The sequence below is a fragment of the Microcaecilia unicolor genome, chromosome 2 (genome assembly GCF_901765095.1).
Source record: "Microcaecilia unicolor chromosome 2, aMicUni1.1, whole genome shotgun sequence".
NCBI classification, from domain to species: domain Eukaryota; kingdom Metazoa; phylum Chordata; class Amphibia; order Gymnophiona; family Siphonopidae; genus Microcaecilia; species Microcaecilia unicolor.
In genome coordinates this window covers 259,132,353-259,149,446 of record NC_044032.1, presented here as the reverse complement: position 1 = coordinate 259,149,446, position 17,094 = coordinate 259,132,353, and the positions used below count along the sequence as shown (strand labels likewise).

The window sequence follows — 17,094 nt, the reverse complement described above, 5'->3', positions numbered from 1 at the left end:
TAAGTTTGCCCAAATGAATTAAGCACTTGGAAAGCATTGAATAATTTTTTACCGAACGAGTTTTACTCCAACAATTACTTGATCTACATCAAAGTTTCGTAGTAAACAGTATATGAAAATGTAATGGAATAACAAAATTTCAAAATAGTCTCGTATTCCAGTTTAAAAGTCTTACTTCAGCAAGGCCCAGTACTGTTAAAAGTGCTTCAGGCATCTACTTTTGCATTTGTGACCGGTCATATTTTCCCGTTGCAAAAACCAGCAGTAGTCCCCCATCATGTTGGGATTCCAGCAGCCTTGATATCTGTTCTCCATTGTAGAAATGTCTTTATGGAATCTCTCTCCATGTTCGTCACTTACAGTGGGGGAAATAAGTATTTGATCCCTTGCTGATTTTGTAAGTTTGCCCACTGACAAAGACATGAGCAGCCCATAATTGAAGGGTAGGTTATTGGTAACAGTGAGAGATAGCACATCACAAATTAAATCCGGAAAATCACATTGTGGAAAGTATATGAATTTATTTGCATTCTGCAGAGGGAAATAAGTATTTGATCCCTCTGGCAAACAAGACCTAATACTTGGTGGCAAAACCCTTGTTGGCAAGCACAGCGGTCAGACGTCTTCTGTAGTTGATGATGAGGTTTGCACACATGTCAGGAGGAATTTTGGTCCACTCCTCTTTGCAGATCATCTCTAAATCATTAAGAGTTCTGGGCTGTCGCTTGGCAACTCGCAGCTTCAGCTCCCTCCATAAGTTTTCAATGGGATTAAGGTCTGGTGACTGGCTAGGCCACTCCATGACCCTAATGTGCTTCTTCCTGAGCCACTCCTTTGTTGCCTTGGCTGTATGTTTTGGGTCATTGTCGTGCTGGAAGACCCAGCCACGACCCATTTTTAAGGCCCTGGCGGAGGGAAGGAGGTTGTCACTCAGAATTGTACGGTACATGGCCCCATCCATTCTCCCATTGATGCGGTGAAGTAGTCCTGTGCCCTTAGCAGAGAAACACCCCCAAAACATAACATTTCCACCTCCATGCTTGACAGTGGGGACGGTGTTCTTTGGGTCATAGGCAGCATTTCTCTTCCTCCAAACACGGCGAGTTGAGTTCATGCCAAAGAGCTCAATTTTTGTCTCATCTGACCACAGCACCTTCTCCCAATCACTCTCGGCATCATCCAGGTGTTCACTGGCAAACTTCAGACGGGCCGTCACATGTGCCTTCCGGAGCAGGGGGACCTTGCGGGCACTGCAGGATTGCAATCCGTTATGTCGTAATGTGTTACCAATGGTTTTCGTGGTGACAGTGGTCCCAGCTGCCTTGAGATCATTGACAAGTTCCCCCCTTGTAGTTGTAGGCTGATTTCTAACCTTCCTCATGATCAAGGATACCCCACGAGGTGAGATTTTGCGTGGAGCCCCAGATCTTTGTCGATTGACAAGTCATTTTGTACTTCTTCCATTTTCTTACTATGGCACCAACAGTTGTCTCCTTCTCGCCCAGCGTCTTACTGATGGTTTTGTAGCCCATTCCAGCCTTGTGCAGGTGTATGATCTTGTCCCTGACATCCTTAGACAGCTCCTTGCTCTTGGCCATTTTGTAGAGGTTAGAGTCTGACTGATTCACTGAGTCTGTGGACAGGTGTCTTTCATACAGGTGACCATTGCCGACAGCTGTCTGTCATGCAGGTAACGAGTTGATTTGGAGCATCTACCTGGTCTGTAGGGGCCAGATCTCTTACTGGTTGGTGGGGGATCAAATACTTATTTCCCTCTGCAGAATGCAAATAAATTCATATACTTTCCACAATGTGATTTTCCGGATTTAATTTGTGATGTGCTATCTCTCACTGTTACCAATAACCTACCCTTCAATTATGGGCTGCTCATGTCTTTGTCAGTGGGCAAACTTACAAAATCAGCAAGGGATCAAATACTTATTTCCCCCACTGTACGTGTCCCAAATTGGGTGGGAAAATTCAAGATGGGAATGTAAGAAATGCATTTTCAATGACATTTGGCAGCCAAGTTGTTCATATGCTTTAAGCATGTTGTCTACTAGTTCAGCATAGTTTTCAGCTGGTCTGTTCCCAAGGAAGTTCTGCACTACTAGCATAAATCCATCCCAAGCATTAATATTATATGTGAATAGGCTTTGCATGTATAACTTAAAATCTAGACGTGTCAGGCAAATTCGGAGTTCATATTTGGAATCGGCGGGTTCAATTTAGTATAAATCACATGTTTTTCTCTCAGTAGCCAAAATATAGAACAGGAAAAGTTCTCTACGATGACGAATCACAGAAGGCAAAAGTAGAGACTAATAGACGATTCACCACTGGAGACGTGAGTTCAACAGTCTTTATTATATCAAAGATAACGACCCGACAAAGGCCGTGTTTTGACGCTAAAAAAGCGTCTGCATCAGGGGTCAATAAATACACCAAGTAGTGAATGCAAAATGAGGAGTCCTACTTGTATGTGTGTTGTCAACTCACTAAACACATAGCACTAAACAGAAAATGCTGGACACAAACTATCAGAGCAAAAGTCATCGCTTTCTCTCAGTAGCAAAATCATTGTGTTATCAATACCTGAGCTAGTGGGGATCACCAAGCCCCACCAGCTGAAGAGTCCTCCTCCAGTGGCCAGAACACTCTCCTATGCTCGGCAGTCGGCGACACTGTCCATGGGCCACTGACTCTGTGACCTCCCCAGACATGCTCAATTTTTGCGAATGCACAAAATCCGAGCATACGCAGGGGGCCAGCATGGTGGCACATAAACAGTGCCAGTGACTGCCAAGTGTAGGGGTGCGTTCTAAACTCTGGAGGAGGACTTTTCAGTTGGCGGGGCTTGGGAATCCCCATCAACCACAGCAAGGTTGCCACAATTTTGTAGCAGTCTTCTCATCCTGTATATCCCTGTATGAGCTCTTTGCTTCTCACAATAAAATCTGCTGCTGGAGCTGTCTGACACTGCATTCTGTTTTGAATTCATTAGATACCGTCTGATTAATATTCAGGTGGTGGCGGTGAGCGTTTTTTAAATACTGACCGTCACCGGCTAAATTGAACCCAGACATTCACTGCCAGGCCACTGAATATTTGACTGAGTAGCATCACCTAGAAGTTATGCAGGTGCAGCCATTATTTAGTGCTGTACTTGCATACCTAACTGGACAAAGTTAAAACTGCTGTATACATGGTCCACCTTGCCCGGTTAGGTATACGAGTAGTAATAATAATAGTAATGAAACTTTATTTCTAACTCACTGTATCTAGGACAGTCTAAGCTGGGTACAAAAATACAAACGTAATAAAATTATCCAATACAATAATAAGTAACAAAAGCAATATTACAAAATCATTCATTACGACATGTAATACAAATTAACATAAAACTACAACAACAGCAGGGCTCTAAATCTCATATAACTGAAAAAAAAAAATCAATCACTGCTATTCATCTAAAGACCCATATGCTTGAATAAACGTATGGGATTTTAATTCACTCTTAAACAGGGCAATGTTTTGCACAGAACGAAGTTCTAAGGGCAAAGCATTCCGTAATTTAGGGACCTTAACATAAGATATGGAAGACTTACATTCTTCTAAATGAACCTGCCGAAACGATGGAACTTCAAGCAACTGTTTTTGAGAAGAAGGGTTAATAACATTTCAGAGTGGCACTGAATATCACTAGTGTCCACATAACTTCTAGGACTGCCTTGATAAATTTAAACTTTTAGTACAGGCACTTTTTAGTCTTGCAGTTAGACTACAATAATCTCATATATCTGGGTCTTTTTAGAAGGATGACTATACAAAATACTGCAGTCCGTTTGATTTTTGGTTTAACCAAATTTGATAACGTTTCCCCCAGCTTTATAAAGCTTCACTGGTTGCCTGTCGAGGCCAGAGCAATTTTCAAGTTATGTGTATATTATACCATTTCATATACCACCAGCTTACACAGATCCTGCTTCCTTTTTAAAGTTATGCATGGACTTGCACTTAATTATCTTTATGATCATTTCCAGTTTCTTGCTGCCAAGAGGGCAAGAAGAAAGGGTGACGTGGCCTTCTCATCCCCCTCAGTTAGGGAGAAGAAGAGAGTATACTTATTTGAATTAACTTTGGCCTTCCAGGCAGCCAGACACTGGAAGGATCTTGTAGTCATTTTTCACTCCTCTCAGTCGTACTTCATTTTCAGGAAAAGGGTTAAAACTTTCCTGTTTCAGAAATTTGTCTTGCATCAAAATCCCTGATTGTAATTATCTTCTCTAGTTCTTCATTCCCAGACGGTTGTTCTGGTCTCTTGTGATTTTGTTACCTGCTTGGAACGGTGAGGCATCAGCAGTATATAAAACCAGATTATCATTATCATTATTTTGACTCAGCACGATCTGGACAGTGCCAGGGCCACTGAAAGACAGCCAGGCCCGGGGCAGGACCACTGCCCACCCGTTTCCCCCCATTCAGGCCACACCCCACACATTCAGGCCACCACTTCCCCATATTTGGGCCACCGCCCCCTTACCTTCCTGTGTCTGACTGCTTCTCCCTTGGTCTGCCATCTCCTGCTCCTATGCGCCAGGACCTAGATGATTGTTTTAACGCGATAACCCAGACCTGGGTTATCGCGTTAATACAGTCATCTGGGTCCTCCTTGCACATAGGAGCAGGAGAGAGACAGACCTGGAAGCAGGCAGGCAGGCAGGAAGAAGCTTGCCGGCACCGGGCCCAGGGGTGTGCTGGTAAATTTTTAACAACAGGCTCTTTCTTCGGACGTAGCCAGCTCTGCAGTTGGAAGGGCCAGGGGTGGCCAGGTGGGGAGCAACACTGGCCTCTCTCTCCTCCCTCCTTTCGTGCAGGCACATTAGGCATACCTTTGCTGGCAGCCAATAAATGGACTGCCACCACTCCCAATGTCTTGCTCTGAGCAGCATGCTGAAACTTCTCACACATGCTGGAGAAGTCCCAGCCTGCTGCTCAGAGCTGGAAACAAGGAGTGGGGAGCAGCAGCAGTCTATTTACTTGGCTGGCAGGGCTCAGCATCCCCACCAGCAAAGTAAAAGAGAATTCAGCAGGGGGCCCAAGCCCACATTTTGGGAGCCAGTTGTTAAAGTAGCCATGGAGGGCCCCACTTTAACAACCGGCTCCCAAAATTCTTAAAAACAACCGGCTCTTGCGAGCCTGTGAGAGCCTGCTCCAGCACACCACTGACCGGGCCCCACCTTGGAGTTTGGGCCTGTGGAATCCCCCACCCCCCTGTCTTAGCGGCCCTGGACAGTGCCATGGTGATCAGTGTGGATATTCCATGGCATTGCTCAGTTAAGTGCTGTTGAATATTGCTGGTCAGCAGGTCAGTATGATTTAAGTGGGCAGGAGCCTCTTCTGCTTGCTTAAACCATGCTGCATATCAACACCTGTTCTTTTAGGACAATGGCTCCTGTCATTTGGACAAATTTACCCACTTATCTCAAGATGGAAACGTCCTTTTAAAAATTCAAGTCAGGCCTAAATCTTAATTTTTCAAATTGGCATTTCTGAACTAATTTGCCAGTTCTCTGGCTTCCAGTGAGAGGGTTCCTGGGGTTACTGTGTCTTACCTCCTGAGTCGGGAAATGTGCCATGCCTAGTCATTCCTCTCTTTTCTTTTTCACTCCTCCCATCTGACTTGACAAATTTTATGCTTCTTGGCTTGATATATTTGTTTTAATTATTATATATTCTTTGTTCTTAACTCTGCTGTTTGAATTATTGCACACCACTTAGATACATCATTTGATATGTGGTATATCAAGTAAATGTGTGCATGGGGTCAGGAACAATGGGAAATCCACAGGGATGGTGAGGATGGGGGTGGGGATGGAGAGCCCATGCACCCCTCTACCTGGAACCCCTACCAGCAGCAAGTCATCAGAATGGTGGACTGCAAGAACATTATGGACTTTGGTATTTAAGAAAACAATGTTAATAATAAGAATATGGTTTTCTTGCATATTTAACAAAGTAATGCCTTTTGTTTTCTGTTAAATTTTAAAAAGTTATAAGATGCATTTTTTGTTTTGTTTGAATTTACAAGATCTTTTAAATGCGGATTGGTTACGGGAGTGGGGAAGAAAACTGTGGAGGTGGTGAGGGGACGGTAGCAATAGGATGAGGATGGGGACCAGATTGTCCCTGTGCACACCTCTAATATCAAGTGAAGTAAACATAAACAAACTGTACAGAAGGGAAGAGAACTAGGAGTGGGGTAGGATCTCAGGCCTTGTGTTCTTTCTTTCCTCAGATCAGTGTTTAAAGCCTCCGCTGTCTGTGTATACTCCATGGCTGATGTCCGTACCGTCTTCAATGGTCCTTTTGCACACAAGGAAGGACATAACTACCAGTGGGTCTCTTATCTGGGCAAGATACCGTATCCAAGACCAGGGGCTGTAAGTTTCTTACCAATGCGAGGGATCTGACAGACAGGAAACACTACTGGGAGGAAGCCCATGCTTCGGAAGTCTTCTAGATGTTTCTGTGGGGCTGTATAGGAATAATGATGGAGCTGGAATGACACATGCATGTGTGTGACTGTGGGAAAGGAGAAGGGCAGATTAACAACTTGATATACATTTCCTCTACAGTGTCCTGGTGGTACGTTCACTCCTGGGATTCGTTCCACAAAGGAATTCTCAGATGAACTGGTAAATTTTATCCGAACACATCCGCTTATGTACAACGCTGTGTACCCTGTCCAGCGGCGCCCCCTGGTTGTGCGCACTGGTGTAGACTACAAGTTCACCAGCATCGCTGTTGACCTCGTGGATGCGGTGGATGGTCGCTATGAGGTGCTGTTCCTTGGGACAGGTATAATCTTCCCAGCCAACAAGGTTGCAGACTCCTGAAAATATATTTTACTAGCAGTCTGCTCAACATTTACTAACAAACAAACTTTTTTATGGACAAGCATTTTACCATTGCTGTTTTGCTCACAGCTGGGCGTACTATAGTGAGATTCACATCTTCATAGTCGTTAACTCCAGATTACTGCAGCCTCATACAACCTGAGCCCTGTTTCTCAAGATGTTTTTACGGACATGAAAGGATTTTTTATGAGCATGTCATTATTTATTTTAAATGACTTTCACACTTAACAACCCTTCTGTACAAATACTAGAGATGCATTGTAGTAGTGTTTCTCAGGGCTCTCGCTGGTCTATGCTGAAGGTTTTCAGGTACTACCCCAAAATGTATAACAGAAACAAATTTTGTGAGAACCAGCACTGTAATTTTGTCTTTCTAGCCTGGAAATCACTGACTAGTTGTGTTAGTGATTTAGGGCATTGGGTTCCAGGGATCGATGATTAAGTCTCTGTGGGTCCAACATTTGAAAGGATTGATGCAAGTAGCAGATACGTTCAGCTGACTGGGACCTCCATGGATTTTCAGCAGCATTATGTTATCCAGATAATGCCATTGAAAATCACCACAGAGCAACGTAAAACAATCAGGACAGCACCAGAGTGGGGCTAGGATTTATCCAGAGACTGGCAATATTCAGCTGCAGTATCAGAATTAAGTTTAAGACAGGAAAAAAGCTGTCCTAAGTTATGCAGAATTGTATCCAGATAATGAAGCTGAATATCATCATTATCCAGATACTGACAGCAGTCAGCGTGTGGATATTCAGTTCCAATCTCCAGATATCAGCCGGTGCTGAATATTCAGGTATACATATAGACTCCAGATATCGGCCGGCGCTGAATATTCAGGTATACATATAAAGTCCACAGCTGGCATTTAAAAGTAATTCTGACCACAGAGTTTAAATATTCATCTATATATAAATATGTACCTTTCCCTGTTTGCAGACCATGGTACAGTCCAGAAGATTATTGTACTGCCCAAGGATCAAATTGAGATGGAAGAGCTCACCCTGGAAGAGGTGGAGGTGTTTCGGGTAAGGATCCTGCCCCATTTGGTAGTAGAGATAGATCTGTGGGTGATGCATATAACTAGGAACTCTCTGGATGAAATATGCAGATGCTGGGATTTTGTTGAAATTACCAACTCTCTAGATACCTTCTGGAAGTCTCTGGGTGTCATGTGTCGAGCAGCAGAGGTGACCGAATCAGCCTAGATGGGCCAGAGGGAGGAGAAAGCGGTGGCAGCCGAACAGGTCACTTGGGCTGGAGGAAGTTGGGGGAAGCAAATGTATTGGTCAGTGGGAACCAAATCACTTGCAGCTTCTGAGATAAAGGCAGTTAGGATTGGCCTTGAAAGTTGAGGTACAACGAGATGATGAGATTGGGTCTAGGGACAGAAAGGGTGAGAGTACTGGGTTCTGGCCTACATTGGGGGAGGGAGAGGATAACAGCGCTGGGGTTGTCTTTGGAGGGGAAAGAGTTTGAGTGTATGGGTAAGAGAAAGAACGTGTGTCATAAAGAATATGTGAGAGACAGCATGTATATATCTGTCATGTTTTAACAGACTTATCACCCGCCAACTCCCTCAAGTTGAAATTCAAGGTGAGATACAATAAAGAAAACTGATTACAAAATGTCAGAAATATACAAAATCAATAAAAAGATTACTATTACAATCAAAAACTACATAACATTATAAACTAAAATAAACTAAGAACTACTAAACTCAAAATATGTAAGTTTTCAAAGCTTTACGAAATGAATAACAGTACTTCATCAAACGTAATTCTAAAGGAAGATTATTCTGTAAACGTACAACCAGAAACAAAAAAGAGTGGGTAAATAAAACCTTGTGTCTAACAGACTTAATAGATGGAAAAGCCAGAAGTTGTTGATTGCAATGCCTAGTTGTCACAATGGAATTTAAAATTATCAACTGTTGAGACAATCCATCTGGACAGTTATCTTCCAAAATTTTGAAAATTAGGCATAATACCTTAAAATGAATCCTAGCCTGTACTTGCAACCAATTCAGCTCCCCCAATGGAGGAGTCACATGGTCGCTGCGGGACTAACAGAAGATAAGTCTAGCAGCTGAATTTTGAATCAGTTGAATTTTATGAATCAGCCTAGCAGTTATACCCAAATATAGTGAATTACAGTAATCCAGTAAAGCTAAAATCGAAAGTTGAACAATAATTCTAAAGTGATCTCTCAGAAAGTAACATAACAAATGAAGTTGCTTCATCTTAAAATAGGCCTTCCTAATTAAACTGTTAATCTGGGGTTCCATAGTTAAGAAGGAATCCAGTAATATCCCCAAAAGCTTTGATACCCATTCAATAGTTAATTGAATTCCATCGCTAATTTGAATAGACTGTGGAATATTTGACAAATTGATTCTGGTCTTATCGGTATTTAGTCTAAGGTGTACAGATATAGACCAATCTGATCCTTCTGATACAATCTTGAATGACAGGAGGAACAGAAACTCTTAACAGCACTAATAGGAATCAATACAAAAATGTCATCAGCATATAATAACATAAGCTAACCCGGATTCCAAGAAATTTGTCCAAGTGTGGTCATGTATAAGTTATATAAGAGAGGGGAAATTGGAAAGCCCTGCGGCACCCCACAGGGGGACTTCCAAGGTGAAGAATAAATGCCATCTTTTAGCATTAAGTACTATGTATTTTTCAAGAAAGATGTGAACCAGCTATAGACAGGAACAGGGCCGTGCCGATGCGGTAAGCGAGGTAAGCGCCGCAGGGGGGCGCCATCCTCTGGGGGGCGCCGCCGCTGCGTGCTTACCTTGCCCCTCCCGCTCCCATGTAGGAACTGCCCGCTCTTTTCTCCCCCCCAAGATCCCTTTCCTTTTTTTTTTCTTTTAAATTTACCTTCCTCCGGCAGCGCAGCGTCAGTGAAGGAGGCGGTGCTCCCAGTCCCGACGTCTCTAGCCTTCCATTGGTTCGCTCAGTGTCCCGCCTTCTTCTGACGTCATCCTTGACGTCAGAAGAAGGCGGAACACTGAGCGAACCAATGGAAGGCTAGAGACGTCGGGACTGGGAGCGCCGCCTCCTTCACTGACGCTGCGCTGCTGGAGGAAGGTAAATTTAAAAGAAAAAAAAAAGGAAAGGGATCTTGGGGGGGGAGAAGAGGGCGGGCAGTTCCTACATGGGAGCGGGAGGGCAGGGTTCATGGAAGGGAGAGAGGGGAATTGCTTGATCGGGCAGGGGACAGATGGGCATGGATGGGTGGGAGGGTAGGGCTCAGGGAGATAGGGGAATCGCTGCCTTGGAGCCAGGTGGGGGGGGGGGGGCGGCGGCGCCAACTGGTAATCTGCAGGGGAGCGTTAGAGACCCTTGGCACGGCCCTGGACAGGAACTGCCAAACCATCTCCAGAAAGCAGGTGTAATAAAACCTCATGGTCAATCGTATCAAAAGCTGAGGAAATATCAAGCTATAACAAAATTACTTTACCCCCTCCACACATCACCTGCTTTACCTCAGTAGTTAATGAGCGTGAGAGAGTGTGTGAGAGAAAATGTGAGAGTCTGAGTGTGAGAAGGACTGGGTTAAGTCTATAGCAATCAGTGCGACTGCATTGGATGCCATTGTCCCAGGGAGCCTCAGGCAGACTGGTCATTCTTTAAAGAACAGAAACTGACCTTCTTTGTGATTCTGTGCAATGTATTCATTCATTTTTTTAATGTACTTATTTAATATGGCCAACAGAAGAAAGGAATGCCCAAGTAGGAATTTGCATTCATTAGCAAACATTTTAGGGATCCTTTTATTAAGGTGCACCAAAACGTGGCCTTCTCTGGTGTAGATATTTTTCAGCGCACCTGCAAAAAAGGCCTTTTTATTTTTTTTTGGCCAAAAATGGATGTGTGGCAAAATGAAAATTGACGTTCATCCATTTTGGGCCTGAGACCTTACCACCACCCATTCACTTAGCGGTAAGGTCTCACGCATTAACCGGGCGGTAATCGTCAGCACACGTACAATGCCGTAGTGGGCGCGCATAAAAAATGAAATTACCGCCCAGACATGCAGTAGTCGACTGGCAGTTCCAAATTGGTGCGTATTGAGCGCATGTAGGGCGCCTACGTGGCTTAGTAAAAGGGCCCCTTAAGGCCTGATATTCAAAACAAGATGTGCTCCTAAAAGTGCATTCTCTTTTTAGCCAAATTTAGGAGTTTAAGGGATGTGGAGGGGCATAATCGAACGTCACCGGCGAAATAGTTTGCCGGCGGCACTACAGCTGGCCGGAACCGTATTATCGAAAAAGATGGCCAGCCATCTTTTCTTTCGATAATACGGTTTAGCCCGGCCAAATGCCAGAGTTCTCCGGGTTTGAGATCGCCAGTTTTGTTTTTCAGCGATAATGGAAAAAAATGCCGGCCATCTCAAACCTGGCGAAATTCAAGGCATTTGGTCATGGGAGGAGCCAGCATTTGTAGTGCACTGGTCCCCCTGACATGTCAGGACACCAACCGGGCACCCTAGGGGGCACTTCTAAAAATTAAAAAAAATACAAAAAAACCTCCCAGGTGCATAGCTCCCTTCCCTTGGGTGCTGAGCCCCTCAAATCCCTCCCAAACCCACTCCCTACAACTCTACACTTTTACCATAGCCCTTATGGGTGAAGGGGGCACCTACATGTGGGTACAGTGGGTTTTGGGGTGGTTTGGAGAGCTCAACACTTAGCACCACAAGTGTAACAGGTAGGGGGGGGTGGGCCTGGGTCTGCCTGCCTGAAGTGCACTGCACCCATTAAAAACTGCTCCATGGACTTGCATACTGCTGTCAGGGAGCTGGATATGACATTTGAGGCTGGCAAAAAGTGTTTTATTTTTATTTTTTTAGTATGGGAGGGGGTTGGTGACCACTGGGGGACTACGGGTGATCATCCCCAATTCCCTCCAGTGGTCATCTGGTCAGTTGGGGCACCTTTTTGAGGCTTGGTCGTGAAAATAAAAGGACCGCGTAAACCCGGCGAAATACTGATTAATGCCACTTTTTTTTTCCATTATCCGCGAAAGCCGGCCATCTGGTAGCCACGCCCATGCCCGCCTTCGCTAAGTCCCCGACATGCCCCCTTGAACTTTCACCGGCGAGGCGACGGAAAAGCAGCGATGCTGTCAAAAACGCCGCTTTCAATTATACCGATTTCGCCGCTTTTGAGAGATCGCCGGCCATCTCCCAATTTATGTCGGGAAATGGCCGGCGATCACTTTCGAAAATAAGCCTGTTAGTGTCCTTGGCAGTGTGTAGAAGGTCATCCTGTTCTTCAAGTGCAAATGAACTGAAGAGACACCCAAATGTTGGGGGAAAAAGCCAAATAAGCTGAAATGTTTGGCCTTTGCCTATCCCTACTCCCAAGCATCTGGCCATGGAAACTGTTGCATCGGGTGCCATCATCCAGCTGGTACTGTGTACTCCAGGGCCTTCCAATCTGGTGCCTTACTGAGCCCCAAAATGTTTTCAACTGCTCTTGAGTGTGAGGGAGGATCAGGGGGAAGATGGAAGAAGAATTAAAGCTTTGTGTACACTTCACCACTAGTTTACACCAGGGTGATGGAAACCCACAAGTGCCCCAGTATGACAGGATGTGAGTGATATGATTGCATGAGTGTTTTTGTTTGTGCAGATGTGCAGGGTTCACGTCACTAATGTTGTTGCTTTTCTCTGCAGGTACCTGCCCCTGTGAAGTCTCTTCGAATTTCTTCTAAAAGGGTGAGAAACATGCTTATTAAGGAAGGGGGAATGTGGCAAAGGATGTGTCAACATATGCATGCATGCACATTTGCATGTACTGTGTGTCTTCTTCTAATGTGTATGTGCATGCTAACGGTCAGATACTGTACTGGAAATCAGTAAAAATAACAATGAAGAAAAAGCTGAGATGACCGTAAAAATAGGTTCGTATCAATAAAGCCATCATGAGCAGACAGTGTTCAAGGCTGTGGAGGGAGTCTCCATCATTATGTACTAGTGACTCTTAGAGTGTAACTTTCAAAGTAGTAAATGTAAAGTAGTGCTTTATCCTATTCATTTCCTTAGACCATAGCAAACAGTCCAGCTGGTAAATTGTCAAAACAGAAGATAAGTAGAGAGGGGTATAATTTTATAAAGCTGTATGCTCCCAAAGCAAGATCTTAAATTTAATCCTATAAAAAGTAGGCAACAAGCATAAAGAACATAAATTAGGTACTATCCCCCCAGTGGCGTTCCTAGCCTTGACGGCACCCACGGCGGATCGCCGATGCGCCCCCTCCCCCCGCAAAATGACACCCCCCTCCCCGGGTGCACGCCGCTGGGGGGGGGGGTGCCGCAGCGCGCGCCTGTCTGCTCCCAGTTCGCTACGCTCGCTAAATTCTCTCGTTCGCTGCAGCTCCCTCCCTCTGCCCCGGAATAGGAAGTAACCTGTTCTGGGGCAGAAGGAGGGAGCTGCAGCGAACGAGAGAATTTAGCGAGCATAGCAAACTGGGAGCAGACAGGCGCGCGCTGCGACACCCCCTCCCAGCGGCGTGCACCTGGGGTGGACCACCCCCCCCCCTTGGTACGCCACTGTATCCCCCAGATTCTATGTAGTGCGCCTAGAGATCCAAGCCGCAATCCAAGCGGATTCTATAACAACACACGTAACTTAACAAGCTTAACAAGCTAATGAGCTCTGATAACAGCACTTAACAAGCAATTATGAGCACTAATTGGCACTGATTAGAATTTATGCACACAACTCACTAAGTATATTCTGTAACGAAGTGCGCCGAACTTCAAATGCAGGCAAAAAGAGGTATGGTTATGGGTGGGGAAATGGGCATTTCGTGGACATTCCGAAAATTTATGCACGTAGTTATAGAACATGGCCCACTGTGCGTAAATCTACACACTGGGATTTGCGCCACGTTTTTGTTGGTATAAATGGTTGCGCATAGTTTTAGGCGCTGAGATATTAACTAAGTGTATTCTATATACCGTGCCTAAATCTAGGCACCACTTATAAAATATGCTTGGTTGGCACTGATTTCCACGCTGATTTTTTAGCTGCCATATATAGACTCTCCCCCTATATGTTCAAACTATGAAGCTCCAGTGAGCAGCCTAGCTGCAGAGTTTTGGATGTCCTGCAGTGCCCTGGTGCTAGCTTGTGGAAGTCCTAAATAGAGTTTCAATAATCTAGTTTAGATAGAGGAAGGTTTAAACTCTGCAGATGGCAGCATATTTTTCAATCTGCTAACAAGTCTGAACCTTGAGATCCTGGAGAACCAGGTTCAATTCCCTCTACAGCTCCGTGTGATCCTGGGCAAGTCACTTATCCCTTCCGTTGCCCCAGGTACAACGGTAGAACAATGTACTATTTAAACTGTGAGCCCACTAGGGACAGACCCAGTACCCGTAAAATGAAACTGTAAACAACTTAGGTCTAAGTGGTATGTAAATACTTAAATGAAAAATGAAATTAAATCTTAAAAAGACAGATCAAATCACAGAATTAATCATTGTGAGTCAAAAATTCAAAAACTACAAATCTGTTAACATGCACCAAAATTTAAGGCTACAACTCTGAGATAAAATCACAATTTGGGTAGATTGAACTTGAAAGAAGAGAGGTAAGTTAGGAACAGCTGTATCATCCCACAACCATAATCTTGGTTTTGGACAGATTTAACGAAAGCTTATTGGCAGACCTCCAAATTGTCACAGTGGATTTTTCAATGGTGCAATTTTGACAATGCATCAACTAAAACCCCATCAAAGTGAAAATTATTGAATGTTGTCCACATAAATACGAAAATGAAGATTTAGACTGTGAAATTCTGCACATAAGGGGAACTAAATAAAAATTCAATAATAAGGCTGACAAGGCAGGGCCCTGAGGGACCCTGGACATCAGTGTCAACACAAAGTTTCTACACAGACTCATTGTAAACCTCCTGATGAAACCTTTTGCTAATTGCTTTTGCCACAACCTCTGACAATGAATTCCAGAGCTATGTGATGAGTAAAAACTACTTTCTCCAATTAGTTTTCAATATTATTCTTACTAACTTTATTGTGTGTCCTCTAGTCTTTGTATGTTTTGAAAAAGTAAATAACTAAATGCACTCTCATTTATTTAGTTAGTTCAATTTATTGTATCTCCCCTCAACTGACTCTTCTCCAAGCTGAACAGCACTAACCTCTTCAGCTGTTCCTCATATGTTCTATCCCCCTTTATCATTTTGGTTACCCTTCTCTGTACCTCTTTTTTTTTTCTAAATTCTTTTGTTATATTTTTGAGATGCAATGACCAGAATTGCCTATAGTGCACAACGTGCAGAAACACTATGGAGTGATAGAGAGACGTTATGATATTCTCCATTTTATTCTCTACTTCTAAAATGTCCTAATATTTTTTTTTGCTTTTTCTGGACACTGCTGCACACAGAGCAGAACATTTTAACATATTGTCTACCATGATGCCTATCCATATAATGTTAGGACTGCTATTTATACAGCCATGTACATGGATAAATTCATCTGAAAATCAGCTAAATGTTACTGCTCTTCAGATAAATTTAGGAGATCTTTTACTTAGCTCGAGTTAGCTACAGCAGGTCCCATTTTATTCCTATGGGCCCTGCTGCAGATAACTTGAGCTAAGCTTTAGTAAAAGACCCCCTTAGACACCAGCTCCTCTCCAAGTTAAATGGATAACTTTCAGCCCTATATTGTCTTATATGGACAAAATGTATCCATTTAGCAGTTCAGGAAATTTAAAGCAAAACTCTTATACAGTCAACACTTGATACTAAGCACATAAGTGCTTTTCAATATTAACCCCCTGATACTTTGAGGAAGAAAAATTCTGAAAACAGTTTCTAATAGAAGAAATACAACTGCTGAGGAAACCCTGCATCCAGCGTGAAAGTGAGATAACAGCAGCATGGCATACATGTGACCTGTTCAGCGAATGGAGACTGAAAGGCGTCACAGTACACATGTTCATACTGAGCCTAGCCTGCTTGTCCATGGAGAAAAAAACATTTTCTTATTGTCCCTCCAGACCAGTCCAGATGCTTGGATATATGCTCTCCTGCCAGCAGGTGGAGACAGAACTATTGAATTATGATGATCACTATACATAGTATTCTATGCTGCTTAAATATAGTGAGTATGTTCTTAGTCTCCAGCAGGTGGTAGGCGACATATTCTGTGCTATCTGGTCAGTCAGATAGGCTAAGATTAAATTGTATTTCTGTTAAAAAAAATAAAAACAGCATTTTTGGCAACCCTATTTCTAGAATAGCCAGAAAAACTGGAAGGAGGAAGCATTGCCAGTGGGTAGTAGTAGGGAATACTGAGAGTATACTGAGAAAACTAGAGCTGGTATTCTACCAGGAGGGGATACAGGGGACCTGTCTGAGGGGACTAAAGTTCTACCGCTTTCTGTTGATTGCATACCCTCCTACTGCAGCAACAGCTGTACATCTCATCGGCCACTGGTGTCACACAGATGACTCTCCATCGCTGCCCGGTGTACGGACAGGCCTGTGCTGATTGCTGCCTGGCTAGAGACCCATACTGTGCCTGGGATGGGGAGTCCTGTTCCCGTTACACTCTTGCCTCCAAAAGGTAAGTGACTGGATCCAGGGGAAGGGGAAAGAGCCCTGCTCTCCACTTCTCTGGTTTGTGAGCCTGTATCTGCCTTTCTTCTCCACACAGTTATAGCTCAAAAATAGAAGCAGACCATAAGAGGATGGAACAGATTATGAAAGTAAGGATCTGGCTGTTTTTTCTGTGATGTGGTAATTTGGGTTACTGCTATGTGCTGTCTCGTAGGATATTTGGTACCCCTCCCCAGCCCATCTCTACTGTCTTCTCTAACAAACCTGTATCTTCTTCCACCCCAGGAGAAGTCGCCGACAGGACATAAAACACGGAGATCCCCTGAGGCAGTGCCGGGGGTACAATGCCAAAGGTAAGAAGAGAGAGAAAGTGTAAAAGACAGAGAGATAAAGAAAAGAAAAAGGAAAAAAGAGGGGTGGGGAGTTAGAAGAAGAATGATTTTAGAAAAATGAAGCTAAAACCCTCAATACTTAGAGGGATAGTTACTATGCTACGGTAAAATTCAATATTTTACTGCAGCGAAATTTACTGCTGTAATTTTCTATTGCTC

General features: G+C 43.9%; 1 protein-coding gene across 3 annotated transcripts in view; it reads left to right on the top strand.

Annotated features, from left to right (window-relative positions):
• LOC115463478 (semaphorin-3F-like) overlaps positions 1–17,094 on the top strand; it is a 140,874-nt gene that overhangs the window by 110,319 nt on the left and 13,461 nt on the right. For all 3 annotated transcript variants that reach the window (XM_030194019.1, XM_030194016.1, XM_030194017.1), the window contains exons 11-16: positions 6,299–6,443; positions 6,639–6,861; positions 7,866–7,954; positions 12,624–12,665; positions 16,393–16,550; positions 16,829–16,896. In XM_030194019.1, the coding sequence (XP_030049879.1) occupies positions 6,299–6,443; positions 6,639–6,861; positions 7,866–7,954; positions 12,624–12,665; positions 16,393–16,550; positions 16,829–16,896 (725 nt within the window). The remainder of the gene's footprint in view (positions 1–6,298; positions 6,444–6,638; positions 6,862–7,865; positions 7,955–12,623; positions 12,666–16,392; positions 16,551–16,828; positions 16,897–17,094) is intronic.